Below are 23,850 nucleotides of genomic sequence, written 5' to 3'. Positions count from 1 at the left end.
GTCTCTCATCTCCCTTTCCTCCTGATCTCTCCCACCTACCCCCAAAATAAAGGAATCAAAGGTGGACACAAGTGTGAATCTTAAATTATTATTATTTCTTCCTGTCGCTTACACCCGAGGTGGGGGGCAGGGGAAGGGGAGGGGAAAAGGAGAGGGGGGATTGCCTCCCCCCCTAAGGCACTGAGTGGAGAAGCCGCAAGGGGGGATGGGGGAGGCCACATTGTCCTCACTCCCCGGGGCTAGGCCCCAGGTCTCCCCAGCCCTGGGCTCCCCCATCACCTGAAATGCTAAGATGAGGCCCTGGGCCACCCGACCTCCCCCACCCCAATATATTACATCATCACTTTTTAAATAGATACAGGGACTGGTCCCACTACCCCCTCCCTGTGACCCCCCCCCACTATTGGGGGTACCTGGGCAGCTGTGCAAATGGGCGTGGGGGGGTGCATGGGAGGGAGGGAGAGCACCGGGCCCCTGAACCTGCCCCTTTTAAGGAGGGGGAGGGGCCGCCAGGCCAGGGAGGGGATATAGTGCAAGGCAGAGCCCAGGCCGCAATGGGGGTCCAGCACCCAGCGAGGAAAGGGGGGGAGAGACCCCCACCCCCAGCAGAATTGGGTAGTTAAAAATCTGAAACTAGATTTCAACAAGACCAACAGAAGAGGCTATGTACAGAACAGGGGTAGATTCAGTCCTAAGGGAAGAGTGAGGGGATTATTCTCCCTGACCCAACAGGAAGCGCGGCTGGCAAGGGTCTGGGAAAAGGACCCCTTTCCCTCAGGTCCGCAGCCCACTCTCCCAGCGGCCAAGCAAGACGTTATTTGCCCACTGCCTTGGGAAGGGGGCGCCGCTCGCTCACCAGCTGGGCGGTTGAGGCGAGTGAAGCCGGCTCGCTGGAGGTGGCCGCCGGGGGCGCTCGCCCGCGCAGGGCATGGCCGCCAGATGGCGCCGGCTCGCCCGTTCTCCGCAAGGCTCCCCCAACCCCTCACCCGGTCCCACACCCTGCGCCGCGCCAGCCCGGGGGCGGCGTGAGTCAGGGGCGGCAGCGGTGGCGGCGGCTCCGGCTCGCACCTGGGCGGGGAGGAGGTGGGGAGGAGAAGAGGGTAGGACGCTGCCCGGCCCGCCCTGCCCTCTGGCCCCGGGGAGGGAGCGGCGGGAACAAGACATTCCCTGCCCGCGGACGCGGGAGGGGAGGGCCGGGGAGGAGAACTGAGCGGAGCGGCTCCCCTCGCTGGGCGGGGCCCCTCCCGCTGCCCCCAGGGGCGGGCGAGCCAATCAGGCCACCCCGCCCCCTTCTTCTCCAGGACCCCATGACTCAGCGCCGGGAGCAGGGCGGAGGGGGACTAGGATGGCTCCTTCCTTACAGGCCCAGTCCCCCAGTCTTTCAAGCTTCTACCTTGCTTTCCCCCACCTACCCTTCCTTTGCCGCCCCCTTTGCATAATTCACTGCCAGGAAAAGGGAACAGAAACCAGGAAGGAGGGGTCTCGGAAGGGAGGGGCAGTCCTTCTCCCCTCTACACAGCCAAAACCCCAAGGGGCGTGGGGGCGGGGCAAGGCTTTGGTCCCAAGCCCCCCACCCCCTAGAAACCCGCATAGCCGAAGAGGGATCCCGCAAATCAGAAATACATTATTGCTTCTACTCCCCAGGAGCAGCTGGAGACAGGGACCCCACCTTTACAATAGAGCTGTAAATATATACATAATATCATATGTATCACTCCTTGGGAGATCACCCCAATCTGGGGAGCCTCTGCCCCAAAACCTTCTCAGCTTGGAACTGGAATGAGGGCTCTGGGGGGAAGGGGCTGATTTCTGATGCCAGGGAGGCACAGTGCCCCGACCCCAGCTCTGTCTGTCCTGCACGCTCCCACTGCTTGGCATGGGCGTCCCCGGCCTCGTGCTGCTCCAGCATGGCCTCTTGTCCCTCTTTAAGAGGACTCCATGGCACCTTCAGCTTGAGGCGTGGTGGGTGCCCCCTCCTCCTCATCGTCATCAGGGGGCCCCGGGGTGGAGACCGGGGGCCCAGTAGGGGCTGACTGCTCCCAGAATCGAGCTAGAGAGAGGCGGAAGGTGTCCAAGTGGCCATTGGAGAGGTCGAGGCCAGCGGGGGATGGGGTGGCAGCAGAGGGTGGTGGGTAGTGGGGTGGTGCATCGTCCTTGCGTCGCCGCCGGGTGCGCACCTCCAGGCAGTTCTGGCCCTTGAGGTGGCGCTGCAGGTGGTCCTCCTTGGCGAAAGCCTTGTGGCACAGGTGGCACTCATAGGGCCGGTCTCCCGTGTGCAGGTGCATGTGGTTCTTGAGGTCATAGCTGTGCAGGAAGCGGGCTGGGCAGTGCGGGCACGAATAGGGGCGCTCTCCTGTGTGCTTCCGCATGTGGATCTTCAGCTTGTCATTCCTGGCACAGGCAGGGGGGAGGGGCAAGGGAGATGTTCAGGATGGGATCCCTGGCTCACCCTGGCTGGGTTCCCAGGCCTTGTCCCATTCCAGTCCCTCACCATTCGTTTCCCCATTATTACCCCAAGATACACTGGGCCCAGCCACAAGGCTCTCCTGTCTCCAGTACAGCCCTCTTGGACACCAAGTCTTTCCTGCCCCAGACCTACCCCTCTTGACTTTCTTTCTCCTGGTTTCCCTATCCTGGTCTCTCTCCTCACTCTGGAAACCCCCACACCCCACAATCCCTTCAGGATCACCTATCTCCACAACTTGGGTCTTATAACTCCTTTATCCCTCCCCAGGGACATGGCCCTTGCTGGCCCTGTTCCCTACAGGTACTCACCGGGTGAAACGGACACCGCAGACTTCACAGGCGAAGGGCTTCTCCCCTGTATGGGTCCTCATGTGGCGTGGCAGTTTGCCTGCCCCGTGGATGATCTTGTGGCAGACCGGGCACTCCTGGGGCATCTGGGAGCGGCGTTTGCGCACCAGCTTGTCCTGGCCATCTAGGCCTGGTGCCAGGGCATCCTGGTGCAGCGAACTTAGGTAGGCCATCAGGTCAGGATCGATGGCATCCTCATCTGAGCCCAGCTCCTCTGGGGACAGCGGGGGCCCGCCGCTCTGTGCCAGCCCATAGGCTGGGGGATATACCAGCTCCTCCTCTTCTTCTTCACCCTCATAGGGCTCGTAGCTCAGGGGCCCCTCAGGGGGTGAGGCAGTCCCTGTTGGAGGGCTGTAGCTGTCCACCAGGCCACTGCCCCCACTGCTGCCCACTTTGCCTGCCACCTCCTCCTCCTCATAGGTCAAGGGATGGGTGGGCACTGTGGGCACCTCGGGCACTAGGTGGTTTGCCCGGGCCCCCTTGGTCTGCAAGAAAGCTTTTCGGGGCTTGCGGCTGCGGCGGGCAACAGGCCGAGGTGGTGGGGGTGGTGGCGGCGGTGGCGGGAGGGGCACCTGTGGAGGGCTGTCTTCCCCGTTGGGAACTCCTGAGGCCGTGGCTGTGGCGAAGGCCTCCAGGTACTGGCGGGCTCGCTCACAGTCATCCTCATCAGGGCTGGGAGCTTCTAGCCCACTGACCTGCAGAATCTCCATGCAGGCAGCGATGACACATGGGATCTCCAGCAGCCGGGCAGCCTGGAGCACTGCCGGCATGTTGGCGCTGCTGGTGGTCAGTGTGGCTGTATAGGCAAACTCGAGCAGGGCACCCAGTGCCTCTGGCCCCACAAAGTCCAGCTCACACACGCCAGCCCCTGCTCCCCCAGCGGCTGTCCCGCCGCCCCCAGCCCCCATGACGGCCCCGCCACCGCCCTCGGTGAAGAGTTTCTTAAAGTAGTGGCTGCAGGCAGCCAGCACAGCCCGGTGGGTGCGGTATTCAAGGCCCTGCGTCCGGATGGTTAGGTCACACAGATGGCCCAGCTGGCGCTGTTCGTTGAGGCAGCTCAGGAGCTCACTGCTGTGTTCAGGGAATGGAATCCCGATCAGGTCGTCCTCAGGGCTCCCCATCTTCTCCTGCAAGGTCAAGTGGAGGGGGAGGTTAAGAGTGCTCAGCCCTGCAAGGGGGTCCAGGGAAGGAGTACCAACACTGGCCAGCACTTATTGATGGATGACTACATGCCAGATACTCTTCTAAGCACTTTACACCCATTTAATCTTCCACAACCCTCTGAAGTAATGATTATCATCCATTTCACAGACAAGGAACCTGAGGTGCGGACAGGTGAAGTGACTTTCCAAGTTAAGTGCAGAACGGGGTTCAAACCCAGGCAGTGGGCCCGGAGTCTGTGTTCCTAACCACTGTGCACTCTTCTGCCTCTGTGAGAGCAGGAGCCCTGACTTTCTGGTCCTTTCCTGGAGACTCATCTGCTTCACCTGCCCCATTCCCCATCCCTTTGGAAGAAGCCCTGGACTGGGAGAGAGGATGCCAGGGTCCTGCTTCAGTCTTCATGAAGAATTGGCTGAAGGACTCTGGGTGGCTCTGGCAGCCGGTCTCAATCATCTGAAAAGTGGGGTAACAGTCCTTGTGTGGAACCTCCTCACAGCCCAGAGAGAGGCCAATGAGAGAGTTCAGATTCACACTGGAACAAGGTCTGCTGGAGGCACGTCAGGTGCTTCAACTCAAGTTATCTCCCTAAAGCATTTGGTGCACTATAAAACACTATGCAAACAAGAAAGGCAGCTTCCCAGCACCCTCGTCCACCCACTAGAAGTTCATCTCCCCTTCTAGATCCCCCCTTCTAGAGGCCAAAAGGGAAACACAGCTCCCAGCATCCCTCCCCCCACATCCTCCCCTCCCCCATGGGGCCAAGGAGCAGCCACCCTTTGCTGGGGTGTCGCTGGCGCGGGTGCTTCCTGCCCCGCACAGATAAGCATCGTCCCCGCCCCCTCCCCCACTGCCAATAGGCCAAGTTCCAGTCCCACCCTTCCCCCCCTCAGCTACCACCACCACCTCTCCCTCCCCATTCCTGGCCAGTCAGGAAAGCGGCGCCCCCCCCCCCCCCACCAAGGGCCATCTTCCACCCTCTATGTTTTCCCCTCCAAGGCACAGCCACAGAAGGTGCAGAGCTGCCAGCGATCCCAAGGCTGGTGGGAGGGTAGGGGTAGTAGAGCAAGCATGGCCTGGAAGTGTGGAGATCTTCTTCAAGTCTGGACTCTGCTACTATCTTGCTGAATGACCTTGGGGAAGTCATTTCTCTCTGTGCTTCAGTTTCCTCAACTGTACAAGGAGGGGGAAGGAGTGGAAGCTCCAAGGGCTCAGCCCTATAGCCCTGACATTTAGTGGGTCTGGAGCAACTGGAGACAGAGTTGGGGCCTGGAAAGAGCTGGGCTCTGGAGTCAGCCAGGCTGGAGTTGAATCCTCACTCTGTGGCTGATTAGCTCTGTGACCTTAAACAAGTGATCTAATCTCTGAACCTCTTTCCTCATTTATAATATGGGATAATTCTACCTGACTCCTAGGTTGCAGTGACGTGTGTGGCACAATGCCTGACACACAGTAGGGGCTCAATAAATGTTCTGGCCTTGGGAGGGAGAAACAAGGTCTTGCCTGGGGCCAGATTCCACTATACACATGGCCTCTGCTGGGAAAACTACTTGGGGACAGGTCTGTCTCCCTCCCTCAAATCACCCCGAGGGAGTCAGGTTACTATTAGCTACATGACCTTGGACAAGTCACTTCCTTTCCCGAGGAGGCCTGTTTCCTCATCCGTAATATTAAAGGCTGACCTAGATGATCCTTAGGGCAAGTCCCACTGACATTTTGTCAGTCTTCTCTGCCACTCCCAACAGCTGCTCAGCCCTGGTCATTGATGGGGAAAGGTTTTTTTGGGGGTTGGGGGAGTTAAGGGCCACAAATTTCCTCTTTAGGACACAAGAACTGCATTGTCTCTGCCTGCCTCCTTGCCTGCCACCTTCACTGCAATGCCAGGACTCCTGGGCAGAAGCCTTGAGTGAGCAGCACCCATGTGTCTGCCTGTGCTTGTAAGCCACATCTCGGTACCCTGAGATAGCCCACACCTTCCCACCTGAGTCCTCAAACTACTTCTCTCCCTGGGGGCCAAGAAGTCTGGGAACTCTCCCAGTTCCCTTTGGTTCTCCTGCCTGTACTTTACAAATAGTACAAATGGCAAATGGCCCCAGGACTTAGGAACAAACAAAAACTGGGTGGGCAGCAGCAGCAGCAGTAGCAGCGGCAGAGGGGGGGGCAGCAGCAGCCACTTAAACAGCAGTGGGCACCCTCCTGGGCCCAAGTGGATCCTGTCCCTCCTGAGGGGAATGGGTGGGGCTGTCCTCGCTGTCCATTGGCCGGGAGCTGGGCACCCGCAGGCACGTGGCTCACCCCATCCCTCTCCCTCCTTCTCTCCCCACCCCACCCATTCCCGCTGCTAAGCCCGCCTCCTTTCTCCCACCCCAGGGCCAGTCTCCGTGGCAACTTGGTGTGGTAGGGGCGCTGATTGGTTGACCCTGCTGTCAGGTCACAGGCTCAGGCTGGTTCACCATGCAACTCATATAAGGCTTGGGCAAAGGTGGGTGTTTAACTCCTTAGGCCCAACTCCAATGCCCATGGCCACGAGGTAGAGACGAAGGAGGGGAGAGGCAGAGGACACACGTGGGAAGGAGAGAGTGTTCACACAGTTCTCTAGCTTCTGGGAAACTCCCCCAGCCCTTACCCAGGGCTCTGGCACCTATGCCAACTTAGGTGCCACCTGGCACTATGCTGGTGCCAACCAGGCCAAGGGGGCACTCCTAGCCACATCATCTGGGAGGGGTGGAGGTCTCTGCCTTCTTTCTGACAGGGTGGGGCGCTGGTACCAGGATGCCCACCCCACCATGGGCACCCTTCCCACCTCTGCATCCCAGAGGGCCCAGCCCCCTGACGCCCCATGAGGATGGCCCATCCCCACCCAGCCTGGCATGCCCCCTCTTGCTAAGACCTTGTGGGCATGGGCGTGTGTGGTGGTTGTGGGGGGGGCAGCTGTGCCAGTGAACCAGGCGAGGTCTGTTTGGTCTGTTTGCCTGGTAGGGGGAAGAACTGGGGGCCCCGCCCCATTGCTCCCCTTTTCCCGCCACCCCCCCAGGCTCCCCTCACTGTCAGGCCTGCTAGACCGGCCAAGCCGGTGGGCAGCTCTCTTGAAACTGGGCCCTGAGTCAAGCCTGCCCCATCTTTGGTTGGGGGGAAGACTTTGGGGTAAGAAAGGTGGGAGGGGGGAAAAGGTGGGAGCCCCTATCATCTACCCCTCGGTGCCCAAGGGCACCTGCTAGGGTGTGTCCACCACCAAGAGACCAAAAGGTAGAGGGCACTGGCCCTGGTTCGGAAAGGAAAGGAGGCTGGAACTCTTTCCAGGTGCTGACCTCAGGCAGTGTCCAGTGCAGGGCTGGGGGCACCAGGGCCAACACTGCTGGCTGGAGCCAGCTGAAGAGCAGGGATACGAGGCCCTGAAAGGGGCAGCTGAGTAAAGCTGGCCCCCCTCCCTGCACCCTGGGGATTACGGGAGTGAGGCTTAGTGTGGGGGGCAGCAGGCGGAACCAGGATTAGTGGCAGAGAAAATAGATATGGGCCTGAGACACACAGAGCGCTCCCCCCACCGGGGCTCCAAGGCCCCCACCTCTGGGCTCTGCCAGGGAGCCTGAGGGGGGCCTGGCCAGCCTTTTCCAGGTGCGGCAGCTTGGAGTGAGGGAGGACAAGGACCAGGCTGTGACATCCTCCTGCCAGGGGTGATGGAGACCTGAGGCTCTTCCCAGTGTCCCTGGCACCTTGACAGGCCACCCCTCCCCCTTACTTCTTTCTCCTTTCTCCCCCCGTCCAACCCCCACCCCAACTCCAGCCTCAGGTTCTCTTCCTGTTTTTTTGGAGCTAAGTTTGCACGAAGCCAGGGCTTTGGCCTGTGGCTGGACCAGGGCGGGTGGGGAAATAGGACAGCCAGTCCAAAGTCCTCAGGGACCCAGGAATCCTAGTTCCCCAGCCTCTTCCATCCCTTCCCAGGGCCTCTGGGGCCCAGCGGCTGAAGCCATCTGGACTGCCCAGTTGGGAAGGCAGGGTAAGGGTCTGAGGGGAACCCCCTGGAGGACTGGAAGGCTTCGAAGGAGAGGCCCTCTGCCCAGGGATGCCCTAGGCACTCATGTAGCCCTTCTCTCCCTACCTCAGCCCCTCCAAGCTAGTGCATGCCTTCCCCATCCCCCCATATGCCGCTTCCCCCCTTCTAACCTCACCACCCCCAGCACTCACACTTCCTGGGGGCCGAGGCGGGGAAGAGAGACCGCAAGCCACGAAGGGGGAAGGAGGCAAGGGGAGTTGGCTGCTTCCCGGTGCTATGGGGGTTAAGCCTCTCCTCCCTCAAAATCCCCAATTCCTGGTGCTGCGACTCCCGAAATGAGGGAGACCTCAGTGCTCCCCCACATTTTCTTTCCATGACACCAGCCCTAGCCCACAGCCCCTCAGGCCACATCAGGAGAAATATGAGGGAGATAAAAGATGGCGGAGGAAGGAATGGGGGCAACTCCCTCTTTGCCAGCCTTCCCCTCTCTACCTTTGGGGACCTCTGCTCAGCAGCCATTCTCCACTCTTGGCCTCCTCTTTCTGTCCCCTTACTGCCTTCTCTGACTCTTGTCTCCCCTCTCCACACCTCATTCTTTGCTTTCCTTCCCTCAGCCCTTGCCAGGCTCCTGCCTCTTCTCTACCACATCTATGTCACTAGGCCTCCCAGGAACCATCCCTACCTTTCCTTTCTTTTCCCTTTTGGTTGTCTTGCTCAAGCCTCTCCCACTTCCTCCATTTCACCTTGCTCCAAGCATCCCTTTTCTTCTCCCCGGGCAGGCGCGGTATAGAGATGGGCAGAGGAATTAAATCAAGGAGGAAGGCCTGCCCTCCAAGGCCTGGTCTTGCCATGGGATGGCCACATTTAGGGCACCCATGGTCCCCTTCTGGATGAAGCACAGGACCAAAATTTGGGGGCCAGGTGGGGAGGATGGGTGCGGGGGGTGCAGTGAGAGCGGATGTGGGGTGGGGTGGGGGGGACAACCTAGGCCTCTCTGCCCGTCAGAGTTTCCAGCGCTGGAGCTGCTGGACTTTCCCCAGAGGGTGCCCACCCTGGGCCAGGCAGCTGTGCACTTGGACAGACCCTGGCCATCAGGCTTCCCAGCGGGGTCTGCCTGGGCACCGCCAGCTCCCCTTAGGGCCTGAGGAAACCGCACAAGGTGCCAGGGTCTGCCCTGTGCCCACCCCCTCCCCCAAGCCTAGCGTCTCCGGCTGGGTAACCGAGCCGGCTGGTAACCCCACACCCGCCAAGCCGCCGGCAGAAACCTGAGCCCCCCAGCCCCAGAGGACACCCCAGCCCGATCCCCGGAGTCCGGCTCCCTGCCAGCCTGTCCAACCTCCTGTCCGGGCCCAGCAATCCCTCGGCTCCTGTAGGCCCCTTCTTCTGCTCTCCTGTCCTCCTGGGTCCCCTGGACGCTGAAGCTCCCCCACGCTCCAGCTCCTCAGACCCTCAGCTCCCTAAACCCTCAGTAAAGTTGGGACACCCTCTGCCTATAGCCTATTTTTCTGTCCCTCTCTGACCCTTGGCCAATTCTAGGCCTCCAAGCCTCCCCTGGGGCCTCAACTCCCAAGCTAGAGCGGGGCCTACTCACCTGAACGCTGAGGGGCCTTGCCGGCAGCTCCTCTTGGCCCCTGGGGGGAGCAGGTTGGGAGGGGTCGGGGAGGGCCGGGCTGGGGGGGAGGTAGGGTGGCTGTTCCCCGCTCCAGCTCCCTCCTTCAAAGGGGCCGCCCACGACCTGGCCCAGCCCCTCCCCCCTACAGCCTTAACCCTCTGGGTGCTGTCCCCCCTCCCCCCAGCTTGGAGGGAGGGGTTACCAGAGGGCTGGCAGCGTGGGAGAGGGCCTAGAGTCTCTGCTGTTGTGCCCCAAGCCCCAGCTGTACCACCCCCGCCTGTCCTCACTCAGTCCTAAAAGGGGAAAAAGGTGAGCGGTAGGGAAGGTAGGAGCTGGGACAGTCCAGGAGGACAGAGGTGAGGAGGAGCAATAGGAGAGGCTTCTGGAGGTGGGACCAGGAGAAGGAAGAAGGGAGGGGAGGGGACAGGAGGCGGCAGTGGCCAGAAGAGGGAGGAGGGGAGCCCTGGACAGTCAGTGCCAGGGGTGACAGGTGCCCAGGTCCCAGCCCCTCAGGGCATGTGGTATGATAGGGGACCAAAAGGAGGCCCTCCAGACCCTAATGGGCCCCTCAGCCCCCCTGGGAGCTGGCCGAATTCTCCCCACCCTGTACTGGGCTGGGGCCCTCAGGGGCTGGGCAAGGCAGCACCCCGCCCTCCCCATGCCTCACCCCAAACCCACTCACATACCACAGTTCCTTGCCCGGGCGCCAGCCCCTGCCAACCAGGCCAGGGGGCAGCACTCATGCCAGCCCCCAGTGGCCGGGGGGATCAGGGGGACAGAGCTGGCCTGAGGGGGGTGGACGGATGGGGGAGCTGTGGGCACCGAAAGAGGAAGGAGCTGGGAGGGGGCATCTGCTGGGAAGCGCCTAGCCCCACCCCTTGCGCAAGCTGCTGCCACCCTGGCCGGTTGGGTGGGACCCGCCTGGGCCTGAGGGGCAACTCAGAAGGGCTCTGAGCCCAGAGATGGGTGGGCCACAAAGTCCCACTTAAACAACTCCTGAGGTCTCTTATTCCTGGAATGAGGGGTGCCCTCATGTCCCTCAAACATTAGGCCATCCTAAGTTCTGCTGGGCTGAGGGGGGACCACAGAAATGCCCCCTAAAATATCTCCTCCCCTTTCCCCCCAACAGCTGCTGGCTCAATGCCGCTGGCCTGCTGCCCCTCACCAGCTCCCGGCCCGGTTGGCACCTACCCACCAGGATGCTGGCAGTCCTGCCCTCCTCTCCCTCCTACCCCCCTGCTCCCAGCGCCCCATGCCAACTGTGGGCCTGGGGTGGGGGAGGGTCACCCCTGTGTCTTGGTGCCAGCCAGGCGGGCCCAGGCCCCTAGGTCCTATAGATAAGGCCCAAGACCCTGTTCTCAAGCTATCTCCTTAAGAGGCAACACACAGGTCAGGGCCAACACAAAGAGAGCCCAAGAGGCTATGGACAGCCCGATGAGCAGTGATTGAAGGTTCCACTCCCCAAGGTGGGGGCCAGTGTCTCTCCCTGCCACCAGGAGCCAGCCTCCCGGCATTCCCCCTGCCCAAGCATTTGCTTGGGCACCAAAGTCCCTGCAATTCCTGAGAGCCCTAGTGCCCGCAGCCTGCGAGGGAGTGGGGTGGGGCTGTTCTCTGCCCTTTGATCCCCATAAACCCAGGGAACCAGCCTAGAGGGCAGGGGGCAGGGAAGGAGTTCATGGGGCCCCTCCATTTCACCCCTGCCAGGGGCAGCAGGACAGGGTGTGGGCATCTCTTGGGTGGGGCCCTAAGAGAATGGGTAGCATGTCTCACCAGGGGAGACGGATATCAATCATGGGCACATGGGATCACGTGGGAACAGGATGATGAGAACAAGGTGGGGGGATGCAGAGGGTACCCATGTTCCAATTTATTCTAGTCCTAGCTTTTACTCCCATACAGAAACATTTCCAGACTTAACCAAATTGAGAGATCAAGGAGGACTACAACTCCCAGTATGCACCACAATTGCTTTGCATGTACCTTGGGAGTTGTAGTTCCCTTGAGAAGCCCTGTGCTCTCCTCTTCCCCAGAGCCTCGCTGATAGGGTGGGGAAGGCAGAGCAGAGGACTTCACAAATCTCCAAGGGGACTGTGTTTAAAGAGGTAAAAGGCTAGGAGGTCCATGGTGGGGAGAGAAGACCCCTGCTCCCAGGCAAAGAGGGAGGAAAGGAGGAAGGAAGGAGGAGAGGATGTCTGTTGAAAGGGGCATATGGGTGGGGAGGAGTTGGGGGGGGAGTGGAAACAGGAAGGAAACTGAAGCCAGAGACATGAGGTCGAAAGCAAGGGCCTGGTGGAGCCCTACTCCGAGGCCAGGCAGGGACTGGGAATGCATTTCCCTCTGCCATTCTGGTGGCCTGGGGAGGCAGAAGAGGAATTAGTGATGTCAAGTGACAGCAAATTGGTGTGTTTGTGGGGTCACTGGCTCTGTTTGCCTGCCACCAGCTCTCTCTTGCCTGAGGGGGCACCCTCAACCCCTGGATCTGGCACAGGTATTTGCTGGCTGGGAAGCTCTGAAGACTGACTCGGTTCTGGGATGCTAGCAGGCAGAGGAAGGGGTTGGGAGAGGTCAGGGCCAGGTCCGATGGGAAATATGGTAGAGGGAGGTATGTGTGAGGTTAGGCCCAGGTGTGAGGTCAAAGAATTGTGCTGGCAAATGAGGATGCTATCCTCCAGGGCTGAGGCCATGACAGCTGGGAGGCCTCTGAGAGGAGGCCCACGGGCATGGGCTAGAATGAAGAGGGCAGCCCCCAGTGGAATTTGCTAAAAGTAGCTTTCCCCCTATGCCAGGTAACCTATGAACATTAAAGGTGGCAACTAAGGGGGCCAGATGGCAGCCGATTGCCTTTCCTTAGTGGGGGTGGAGGTCAGAAGTGGGCAGAAGCTCTGCTTCGAGGCCACTTTCCCTGGCCTCCCCAAGGCTCTGGGACAGATGCTTACAGGCCCCAGTCAAGACTCTTGCCAAGACCTTGGTGGGGCTGGGTGGGAGCTCTCTCTTGCCCCTCTGAAGCCCTTGATAGTAGATGACAGTAGCTCTAACCCCTTCCCCCCAGTCCCCCAGGCCCGCCTTGGCGCCTGGCCGCCTGTGTGTTGGCAGGACTGTGGGGGGGGCGGCGAGGCAACTTCAAACTGTCCGGGCAAAACGTCAAGTTTACTCACGAGTTTACTCAGCAGAAGGAGGGGGAAGAGGCCAGAGCGGGCACACCCCATGCCAGGGTCCTATCCGTCTGCCTGTCCCCACCTTCCTCCCCACCCCCTCCTCTTCAGCCCTAGGCCAAAACAGGCATAGGCCCCAAGGCCTGGTGGCAGGGCAGTCTTAACTCTCAGAAGGTCAGGGAACCAAGCAGGCCGGAGGCAGGAAGCCCAGGAGCAGGCCCAGAGGCTTCTATCAGAGGGCAGCACCCTGCCTGGAACCCATTCGCTACCCATCTTGGGGCCTCTGCCTCGGGCCAGATACTGGGTCTCTCAGCCACCAAGAAGGGGGCAGTACGAGCTGGGCCTCCTCCATCTGAGCAGTCCCCTGGGAAGTGACTTCTGACCCCAAATGTCCAATCCTAGACTGTGCCTCGGGGAGCATGATGCCATCTGGGCAGCCAACAGTATCAGGGGCTGGTTCTCTCAGCCTTGGCTTGGAATGGGGGGCCAGCACCCTATCTGACCTACTTCCCTTTCCTCCCCACCTGCTTTCATTCTCTGCTTCTCTCCCCCAGCCTTCACTGTCCCCACCCCAGAGGCGCTCCGCCCCCCATGCCCGCTGGGCCCCCTCCCCCACCCTTCCCCAGGGTGCCAAGTGCAAGCACACAAAGGGCCCGATGGTGCATTGTTAGCCCAGCCCCCGCTGCCCGCCGCACCCTCCCAGGACGGGCACTAGGCCAAGGAGGAGCTGGGGGCCTTGGGTGCCAGGGGGCACCATGGGGAAGGGGGAAGAGGTCAGCACCTGTCTTCCAGATACTGGGGTCCATAGCAGCTGGAGTTGCATAGTGATGAGAGGGCTCCATTAGAGCAGGCCTCTCTCCTTGACACCTGAGCCTAGTGGGCACTGCCTTCTTTCTTCCCCAGAGCCCCTTTTGGGTGGTATTAACCCCTTCCTGACCCTTGAGCTAAGGCTAGGGGGTGTGGTACCCAAGGGAGGGGACAGTGTCTGGGGGTGCCAGCAGGCTGCGTGGTGCCCACAGCAACCATGTAACAGAGGCACTCTGGGGGAGCTGGGGTCCCGGGGGCCAGGGACAGGAGGCACTGACAGAGATTTCTTCTTGTTTCATCAGCTGCTCCAGGGGGAGCCCCCTGCCCTTCTCCCCAGTCACCACTAAGGAGGAACACTAACTACCACCCAACTCAATCACAAATACGTCCCTCTCCAGCACAACACTCCTATGCCCACTCTCCCCTCCCAACCTAATGCCCACTCTATGCCAGCTCTCCCAGTGGTGCCAGGTGGGTACAGGGGTGACCAAACCAGTTGGTGTATGTGGGGGAACAGAAGGCAACCCCATAATCCTCCAGGCCTCATCCCCCACACATATACACCCTATTGGGAACACAGAGTTCCCATCCTGGTTTAACCCCTCACTGCCCAATCTGGCTCCCCCTACCCCTACTAAACTGTCTTCCCTCCTCCAGGAATAAGTTGGGGGAAGGGGGAATAGCTGCGCTGACTCATTCCCATTCTCAGCTGCAGCTAGGGGTCTCCAAAGCATTCGAGTGGGGGTCAATTCAAGAACGCCCTCCACCTGGCCCGGAAGCCAGGACAGCCTGCTGGTCTCCCCCTCTCCTCAGCACCCACTTCCGGTGTCCCAAACTAGGTCAGCAGCGCTCGTTTCCTGTGGGTCAGCTAGCACCCGCGCCTCTGCCCCTCCCCTGCTCCGGACCCAGGCTCCCCCCGCCCCCCCCAGGGCGCCCCGAGGTCTCACCACGTCTCAGCCGCCCTTTGATACGTGGGGGTTGTGCGGGGCGGGGGGCAGGGGACCCGCCCTCTCTCCAAACACCGGCAGGGCCGGGGCGCCTGGGCAGGCACGTGTCCGGGCACAACCCGCTGCCCACGCCGCCCCCCCACTCTTGGCCCCCCCTCGCTCTGGCCGGGACACGTCGCTCTCTTACTTGGGGTGGGGTGGGAGGAGAGAAAGAAAGCTGGAAATTGAAAGCAGCGCCCCCCACCCCTTTGAATGGCAGCCCTCTGCCAGCGGCGCGCACAGTAGGTTCTACAACACAGTCGCGACCCCCACTCTGGGTAGGGGCAGGTGCGCCGGCGCCGGTGAGGGAACGGGTGGTAGGTAGAATTCTTCCCAGTCACCTACTCTGGCTCTTGGGTTCTGGGGGCCTGAGCTGGCTTTGAAAAGGTGGCGGCGGGACTGGAGCCTGAAGGAAAGGAGTGGGATGGAGGGGCGGCGGAGTGAGGGGTCGTCCTATGTCGCTGGGAGGTTGTCGCTGAGCCCCACTACCGGAGAGAGAGCGCGGCTCTGGAAGCGCAAGAAACCGAATAGTCCAGCCGGTAACTTTCCCCCAAGCCGCGGCTCCTCCTGTGCTCCCCCCACCCCCCCCTGCAACTGGCCCAGGTCCAACCCACCGCGCCAGGGGGCGCGGGGGGGGGCGGGGGGAGCGTGTTGTCCTAGTTAGAGTCCGTCAGCGTTTCCATTCCCTCAACTCGGTCGGGTCGGGGGTCTCCCCCTAAAGTCACGACGGAGACTAGGGGAGCGCTCAGCGCCGCCTCACCCTCTCTCCATCCTGGAGCCGCCAGTCCGTCTGATCTCAGAAGTGCAGAGAAAGTTTCTGGGGACCCTCCGCCCCGCGTTGGGGGCGGCCGTAGTTCCTCCTCTACCTTTCCTGCCAGTTAAAATCAATTCCAAACACCCGGGGTGTTGGGAAGGCACAGGGAAGGGGAGTGGTGGGAATCTGGTCTGCATGCGTGTGTGTGGGGGGGTCCTACTTACAGGACGGACGAAGGACACTGCAGTAGTCTAGAGTCCGGGGGACCCCGAGCCAGGAGACAAAAGTGGGATACACTCACCTCTCCGCCTTTGGGTCCGCTGGCTGGAGCTGCTGAGGCACAGGGTGTGGGGAGAAGCGCGTCCCCTGCCAGGCCCGGGGGCTTGGGGCCCTGCTCCGGTCCTGGTCAGAAGGCCGCGGTCAGTCGCTCGCCGCTCTCTGCTGGGGGGCTCCTCCTCCGCAGCCCTCTGCCTCCTCCTGCCGCCCGCCCCCCCCTCGGCCGCCGAGAACCGTACATTCACCTGGCTCCCACCCGCCCCCCCCTCAGGGCCCGCCTCACCTGTCCTGCTGTCTCACCTGTCCTCCTGCTTGCTTTCCCCCCATCCCTCCCCTCCCTCCCCCCGCCCCCTGCCACCCCCCAAACTCCCCCCCCAACCCTTAGCAACACCCTCTGTCACTTCCTGGTTTTTTACCCGCCCCCCCAGGCCCCCCTCCCTCCGCCCAATAAGGACATAAACTTCAACCCCTTGGTCCAGCCAGTCCCTGCAGGGCGCAGATGGGTCCCTCCCTCCTTTTTCGCTCCCTTCCTCCAAGCTCTTACTTTGCTCTCCGAGCCTTTCCCACCCTCCTCTTTTCCCTCCTTCTTCCCTTCTCTCTCTCTTTCTCCCTTCACCTGCCGCGGTCCCTTTCCCCCCCTCCCTCTCCCTCTCCCTCTTCCTCTCTCTCTCCCCACTAGCCCCTATCTCTCTCAGTCCACCTTAAATCGAACTCCGCCCCCGACCCCCATCCAGCCCTCCGCCGCTGCTCCGCTCCGCCCCCTGCACTCCACCGCCCTGTCCGCCCATTGGCCTGGGCACCCGCCCATCCCAAGTGGGTCCCGCCTTGCGTTCGGCCAGGGAGGGGGCGGAGCCGAGGGGCTGGCCTGAAACCTGGAGGAGGGGAAGGGGGAGGGGGCAGTGTCCGCAGTGGCCGGGGAACCCAGTACCCCCAGCCTGGGCTCCCACTCCTCCAGAGGGGCTTCTGTAGGGTCAGCACCTCGGGAGGGAAGGGTGTGAGAGGTTAAAAATAGGCTAGGTAGGGGTGAGGCGGGGACTTGGGGATTGAGAGAGGGGGGTCCCGTGAGGGGCTATAATCAGGTCAGGGCCCCGGGAGGTAGGGGGAGGGGGAGCCACCAGGCCATCAGCTCTAGCTCCTACGCCACACCCCCCACCTCAGAGGGAGCGGGGGAGTTGAGGCTGCGGGCACCCTGCGTCCCTCCCCACGCGTGACGGCGCCCCGCGGGGAGGGAACGGCGCCCTGGGCAAGCAGCCTCTGAGCTCCAGCCGGTGCCCGCTGCGGCCTTGGCATTGTCAGAGGGGAGGGGCCGGGTCCGCGAAGGGGAAGGGGGAGGGGGAGGCGCGCTCCCGCTCCCGCTCCCCGCCTCCATCCTGCCTGTTTCCTAAGTGGAGAAACTGAGTCTCCGCGAAAGAGGGACCTCTTGACATGGATTCGCTCAGAGATCCAGGTGGCGAGGGGAGCCTGGGTGTTTTACGATGTGTGTGTGGGCTCGGGGGGAACCAGGATACGTACTTCAGTGCACCCCCAACTGAGGAAGGTAGCCTGTGAGAGACGCTTCCAACTGGGCCTGCGGCACTACGTACCCCAAAGAGCCCCTCCCACTAGTGTAAAACGGAATCAAATCCGGCTACCTCGGGCCAGGTTCTGCTCTCTGAGGCCGGCCGGGCCGAACCGGGTCGGACTCGCTTTCTCCCCCCCAACCCCCTCCGCAGGGGGCCTCCCTCCCTTCCAGCAGGTGGCTCCGCAGGACACCAGCTCAACCTGTTGGACCACAATGGGCGGCGCCAGGGGGGCCCTGGCCCTCACCCGGGTTGACCCGGGATCCCCGCGCAGGGGGAGGGACGAAGTCCTGGTCCCTCCCTCCCGCTCTCTCTCCGGCCGTGACTCAGCCTCGGAGCCGCTGCCCTGCGCCCCAGCCAGGGGCGGAAAGTGTGAGGCGCCCCTGAGAGCCCAGGCCAAACCAAACAGCCCCCCACCCCAGACATTATCTCACTGGATAACTAGGGGGGCTATAGAAAGGAGGGGGTAGCAGCAGGCATGGGGCGCTCCTGCTCAGATAATCCGCTCCGGGTTTTCCTAACGTCCCTGTCCCCCTTGGGTCCTGAGGCTGGTCACTGCCCCGGGTTTTCTTTTCGGCCCCCGCCGGACAGATTCTGGAGCCGGTGGGGTCCAGGCCAGGGTTTTTCCCTCCCTTCTCCAGCCGTCGGGGTCGCGCCAGCCTGGGGAAGGGCAGTGCCAGGGGCAAGACGGCAGCGCCAGATTCGCCAGATTCGCAAGTGAAATGGAGAGGGGGATGCTTCGGGGAGGAAGAGGCATGGCCGAGGAAAAGGGGGGCTGAAAGTGGCCCAGGGAGGGCAGAACCAGAGCCTCAGAGGCAATAGAAGGGCGGGCGCCTTGGCACCAGCCCTTAGGTACGAGAAACGAACGGCGCCCAGTGCCTTGGGCTCGCGCCGTCCCCCATCTCAGGGGGTCGCATCCGGCGTCTCGCTGGACCCAACTGGATCTTTCAGTGGCCGGAATGCCATTCCCCACTTGAGTCTCGACAGTCCTGGAACCTCCTGTTAGTTGCTCAGTGACCCCCTCCCGGTTTCTCTTCTTGTGGTCCACACAGCTCCCTTACTCGCTCAGACGTCGGAGGGGGGAACCCCGACTTGAAATTCCCGCCTACCCCCCAACTCCGGGCCTTTACCGCGCCAAACCACTGAGACAGCGGCGGCCAAGAAACGCTGACTGGGGGCCCCGCCCCCTCCCACGAAACCCCGGCCGGGCCCCAGGGGCCTGCCGCCACCCCCGCCCCGCCACCAGGCCCTGACTGGAACTGGGAACTGGAGGGCAGGTGTGAGGCCTGCAGGGGCCTCCTGGGGATAGGGGAGCGTCCCAGATCCGCACGTTCACACTTAAATCTTCAGGCGACCAGCTAGACCTTAATTTGAGGGAGAAAGCAGCAGGAGGTGGGTAAATACCCGAAGAGTGAGGTGTTTGGCCAAAAAGAGGGATGAAAGTCCCAGTTGGGAGTTAACCCCTCGTAAGGAGGACTGTATACCTGGGGCTGGGGTGAAGGCCAGGTGCCCGGACTGGCTGGGCCACGTGCGCCAAAGGGCAGCTGCAGAGGAGTTAGAAGCTTGCAGATCCTGGAGGAGAGAGGGCTTCTGGCGGGAAGAAAGGCAAGGCTTTGCCTCGGCGGGGTCCTGAGTAAGTGGGTCTGGGGGCCTGTTTTGGAATGTGGGGGTCTGAGCTGGAAGCGGAGCGTCAGCCTGCGCCAGGCGCCCACCTCTGCGCGGCTGCCCCCCTTCCCCCAGGCTGCCTCCGCTTCCCTCGAAAAACCCGCCGCCCAGGAAACCGCTGGGGGCGCTCAGACCGCAGCCCTCCCGCCTGGCGCCCCCCGGGGCCCCCACAGAGACCGCCCAACCCACCTGAAGGGGCCGTGGCTGCCAGGGTTGCCCCCTCCCGCCGACTCCCCCCACACCTGCGGGCGGCACTATTTATAACTCGGCGCCTATTCCGGGCCTCTGGGCGGGAGCCGGCTGCGGCGCAGCGCTAATCGTCGCCGGGATCTCTGCGCCCCCCAGGGCCGGGGGAGATAAATTTAGCCTCAGGAAGCTCGGGGGAACATTTTCCAAAACTCCACGTCCCAGACAAGGCGAAACAGAACCCCTCTGCCCTCAGCCTCCCTGAGGCCAGCCACCAGGCGGCGCAGGTCCCGGTCTCCTCGAACCCAGCTAGGAGTTCGGGTTGAGGCTTTGAAGCTGGGATAGGTACTAAAGAGCTGAGAGCGCATGATGGAAGGGTACTGAGGTGCGGAGGTGAGAGGGGCCGGAAAAAGGCCCGCAGAATGCGCACGGCCCCGAGGCTGGCAAAGACTCTGAAGTGGAGTCTCAGCTGGGAGTAACTAAGAAAGGGGGTGAGGACTTCTGCCTTTTGAAGGGGAAATAACTCATATGCAAACAAGATGCAAATAGGAACGCAAATAAGCGCCTATGCCCTGGGCGGTCTGCGCTCTAGCACTGGTGTAACGACTGCCACCCCTCCCCCCCGCCGTCCCCCCTTCCGCCCACCTCTCAGGGTTGCTGGGAAAACGTGGGACCCTCTCGAAGATCATGACTATAATATCCAGTTTATTGCGCGCGGCTCCTCAGATCACTTCACTATGACCTCTCTCCTGCATCTGCCTTTCGCACACCATTGAGGGTCTTATATCCGATGTAATCAGCTAGGACTTCTGGATATCAGGACCCTCCTCCTCCTCATGCTGCCTGCTTGGGGTCACTTCCAGTTCTGCCTTGACTTCTTCCCCATTTTACCCAGCCCATTCCCCTACCCCTTGTGGCCACTAGAGGGCCCTGGGGCCCCAGGGGTAGATGAGACCTTACCCATCCTTCACTATGTTGGCACTCTGCTCCCCACGCACCACCTCTAGTGAATTCCTGAGAGTAGTTTGGACACTCAAAACCTGAGCTTACTTTAGTTGGGAAGAGAACATTGCAAGGCAGCTGCCGCATCTTTTTCCCTTCTAGAGAAGTGGGGAGGTGTAGGTCAGGGAACCATCTCCTGGCCTGTGTGGATTAGGTTAAAAGGACGGAGCTGGGGTCCCCAAATGAGCTGGGGAAACAAAGAACAAGGGGAGCTCAGGGTTGAGGTGGAAGTGAGAAAGCATGGAGTGGGTGCAGAATGGGGGTGATAGTCCCCTCCACACTTTTGCTTACCTGGTCCTGCCTCCCAGGCCACTTAGGCCACCATCCCAAGCACCAGTTCAGAAGAGGCTAACTGAGAAAGGCCCTGAATCTGAGATGAGAAAATCTGGGTTCACTAAATGACTATCCTACTGCAGTGTGCTGTGGGCATGACTTTGGATGGGTCACTTCACCTCTCTGGGCCTGTTTCCTTCACATTAACACGGGATAATTACCCTTGTCCTGCCTACTTTTGAAGTAGATTTTGTAAAGCTCAAAGCACTGTGTAGTGTGAAAAGGGATCTCAGAGTGGTACATGAGGTTTTTGTTACTCTCCCCATCCCTCTCTGCCATCTTTTCACTTTTAGGGCTCTCTTTTCAGCTCTGACACCCTCCTTGCATCACTGGCAGTCTCTCTGCTTTTCTCCCTCCTTCAGCTCCCCACCACTTGTCCCATAACATGCCACAGCCCTGGGCCCTGCCTTCTTCTACCTACCATTTCCCCAGTGGTCTTTGCCAGACATTCCCTCCCCTGGCACAGGCCCTTGGGTTCAGAACTCTCAGACTCCGGGATCCATCTCCAGGCACTGCCCCGGCTTGGCAGGAGCAGGGCCTAAGAAAGGAAAAGGCCAGAGCTTGAGTCAGGGAAGGGCTGGAGCTGGCCAAGCAGGGTACAGGCTATGAGCGGGAGAGGAGCACCAGATTCAGACGGGAAGATGAATTCTGTTTCCACCTTCATCACTACCCCCTGTCTGGTTGGATTCAGGACCTTACCCCTTCTCCCTGCTGCGCCCTGGGGCGAGGGTGGGGCATGGGACCAGGGAAGAGCACTGACCTGCATTTTGTGGATGCCTAAAGAAGGGTGCTGAGCTGCCAGGGATAAGAAATAGAGTACTATGCTGATGTGAAAAAGAATGAGCGAGCTTTAAATGTACTGATGTGGAATCCTGCACAAGATATATTAAGGGAAAAAAGCAAGGGGCAGAACAGTGTGTAGAGTATGTCATCAACCAGAAGAACAACCATATGCAGAATCCAGACACTCCTCACCGCTGCTATTGCTAGAAGCCAGCTCTGAGCCACCAACATGTCTGGCCCGGATTGTGTCCATTGCCTCCTAATAGTTCTCTCCTATTCTACCCTGGCTCCCCTAAGGTCTATTTTCAACCTAACATAGGAGCCTTTTAAATAAAATATCAGCTCATGCTCGACACCCTGCAGTAGTTCCTCATTTCACTCAGCATAAAAGCTCAAGTTCTTACCAAGGCTTCCTAGACCCTCCGGGACCTGCCTCCACGCCCAACCCCAGCTCGACTTTTTCTTTTTTCCATAGCACCTATCTCCTAATAGCGTCTATATACTTATTTTTAAAATATTTATATTTTATTTTCTGTCTCCACCCACCAGAAGGTAAGCTCCACAATTACAAGGATCTATTTTGATCACTCTTGTCTTCAAAGCAGCCAGATTGGCATACAGTAGGTACTCAACAATATTTGTTAAATGAATGAATGAAGATGCAGTATATGCATAGACTGTCTCTGGAATGCCTTCCAAGAAACTGGTAACCATGGTAACCTCCAGGGATGAGAGCTGGGGGGTTGAGGGATAGGTGTGGCAGGGAGACTTACTTTTTACTCTCAGAAGTTTTTAGGCATGTCACCTTTACAAAAACAAAAATAAAATAAGCCTAGAGAAAAAGGAGTTAACTAAGAAGGCCGAGGAAGGGCTGGTCCCTGGAAGTGGCAGGAGGGCCCTAAACACCTTCTCCAGGCCAGTGCCCCAGGAGAGAAAGAGGGGGGACAATAAATAGACCCCAAGAGGGGCCAGGGAATGCTGGGTCGAGATCCCAGGGACACTTTGATAAGCCCTGTGGCTGCCTCTGAGGTTGTGGGGGGCTGTGAGTGGGCACGTCAGTAAGCATGAGCCAGATAATGTAAATGGCTGATGTGTACCTACCACTGGGAGTAATTCAGGGAAAGCATGTGTTGGTGGCTGCCAAGGGGAAGTGAAGAGTCAATTCAACTCATTCTGGCTGTTTGCGTCCTGTGCACTGTGATAAGCCTGAGGGACCTGTGTGGCCACAGAGGTGCCATTCTCTTGCAGCTTTTGTGTGAGCTGGAGGAGCAGGGCCTTACTTCCCTGGTAAGCTGGGGCCTAGCATCAGCCCAGTGCTTTCCCCAAGATCCTCAGAGGCAAGGAACTGGCCAGACCAGGTCTTCTATTTGGGTCCCGACCCTAATGCACAGGGCCTCACAGCAGACCCCACCCAAGCTGGACCCCTCCCTGTCTACAAGTTGGGAGGAACCTGGCCTTTCCAACTCCACCCTCCCCACCCAGGCACCACTGAGTCAAGAAACCTGGCTTTCAGTCTTAGTTCTATCGAGGACAACCGCCTTCCCTCCCTGGTCTGCACTCTGGCTCCAAGAGCCTTCCAGTGCTTTTTCTGATTCCCATTTAAACATTTAGACCTTTTGGCCTCAAGGCCTCTTTATTATACATATAGTTCAGTGATTCTCAAATGGAGATATTAGGGAGCAGCCCATTTCTGGCACTAACAGGGTATGGTAAGATCAACCATCTGGGCTGGTGGGCTCACTGTGCCAGGCTTGGAGGAGTGCCCGGTCCGGCTGCAGTCTTATTGGGGTCCTAGCCAGCAGACCAAGCTCCTGTGCACCAGAGGGCCGCCAGAGGTGGGGGCTGGGAATGGAGGCCCAGAGACGAGGCAGGTCTGACAGATGGCACAAACTCAAAGCAGGATCCGCACTTCACTCGGTGTTTGTGGCCCATCCTTGGTCAGGCACGGCTGGCCCCAGGAGTCTTGATGGGGGTTGGGCTGGGCACTAAAGAAGAGAATGGGAAGCTGAGAGACAGGCTCTGCCACAGAAGCTGCAGCCATGCCTCCTGTCTTTGCCCTACCCTGCCCACCTGAGTGATGCCAGCCATGCTGCCGGTGGGGAGGAGGCAGTTCCCTGCCGCCATTAATCCAGCAGCTCCTTGATACACCAGCAGCAGAGGAGGATGTAGGCGACTTCCTTCAGGGTCCGCCGCAGGCCCTCCCACCCTGTGCTCATCTTCATGACAGGCACCCGGAGCCCAGTGTCTCGAAGGGCCCCTCCGAGGGAGAATGGTAGGGCCTGGGCTAGGGGCTGTGCCCGGGGCTGCATGTTACCAGCAGCTCTGAGAAGGGTGTGGGAGCTGCTTGTAGTGCCTTTTATCAACACTGTCCCCACCCCCCATCAGACCTCATGACTACGGGGACAAAGGCCCCTGGGTCTAGCAGAGGGAAGGTTCTGGGCCTGAGAATGGGCTGAGTCAGCCCCTATGCACAGGGATGGAGGGATGGGCTTAGTTGGAGGAGGGCCTGGCCACTCCATCTTTCATCTTTCACAGCCAGGCCAGCTCAGCTTCCCTTTTGCCCCCCTGGGCCTCAAAACCTCAGGTGCCTTGCCTGCTGCCTCTTCCCCCAGTGGTTGGCAACCCCCTGCTCCTGCCCTCTGGTGTGCTCCCGCTGAGGCTGGCATTCAGAATCATCAGTGAGGGCTCCTTTCCAGCCTGTTCTGCCCCCCATAACCCCCTGGGCCTCTTAGAGTGAGCACTGTCAGCTCAGAGCTGGCAGGGCCTGGCCCA

The 23,850-nt window shown here is 60.4% G+C and overlaps 2 protein-coding genes across 7 annotated transcripts; both read right to left on the bottom strand.

The window, feature by feature from the left end:
* Window positions 1-74: 74 nt before the first annotated feature.
* ZBTB7B (zinc finger and BTB domain containing 7B) lies at window positions 75-15,975 on the bottom strand. 6 transcript variants are annotated; one of them, XM_044757775.2, is made up of 4 exons: window positions 15,834-15,975; window positions 15,576-15,676; window positions 2,776-3,941; window positions 75-2,391 (listed from the first exon to the last, which is right to left on the bottom strand). In XM_044757775.2, exons 3-4 carry the CDS (start codon window positions 3,933-3,935, stop codon window positions 1,926-1,928), a joined length of 1,626 nt encoding a protein of 541 aa, XP_044613710.1. In that variant the 5' UTR covers window positions 3,936-3,941; window positions 15,576-15,676; window positions 15,834-15,975; the 3' UTR covers window positions 75-1,925. The 6 variants fall into 6 exon arrangements, with proteins under 6 accessions (XP_044613710.1, XP_044613711.1, XP_070353777.1 ...); XM_044757776.2 differs by having other exon boundaries at window positions 15,851-15,888; XM_070497676.1 differs by lacking the exon at window positions 15,576-15,676 and having other exon boundaries at window positions 15,834-15,900.
* On the bottom strand, window positions 15,572-23,750 carry LENEP (lens epithelial protein). Its single transcript, XM_014837083.3, has 3 exons — window positions 23,149-23,750; window positions 18,594-23,063; window positions 15,572-15,676 (listed from the first exon to the last, which is right to left on the bottom strand). The coding sequence occupies exon 1, from the start codon at window positions 23,385-23,387 to the stop codon at window positions 23,202-23,204; it is 186 nt and encodes a 61-aa protein (XP_014692569.1). The 5' UTR covers window positions 23,388-23,750; the 3' UTR covers window positions 15,572-15,676; window positions 18,594-23,063; window positions 23,149-23,201.
* Window positions 23,751-23,850: the final 100 nt, after the last annotated feature.

Source organism: Equus asinus, chromosome 25, assembly GCF_041296235.1.
Source record: "Equus asinus isolate D_3611 breed Donkey chromosome 25, EquAss-T2T_v2, whole genome shotgun sequence".
Lineage (NCBI taxonomy): Eukaryota > Metazoa > Chordata > Mammalia > Perissodactyla > Equidae > Equus > Equus asinus.
This window is presented reverse-complemented; position numbering and strand designations above follow the sequence as displayed.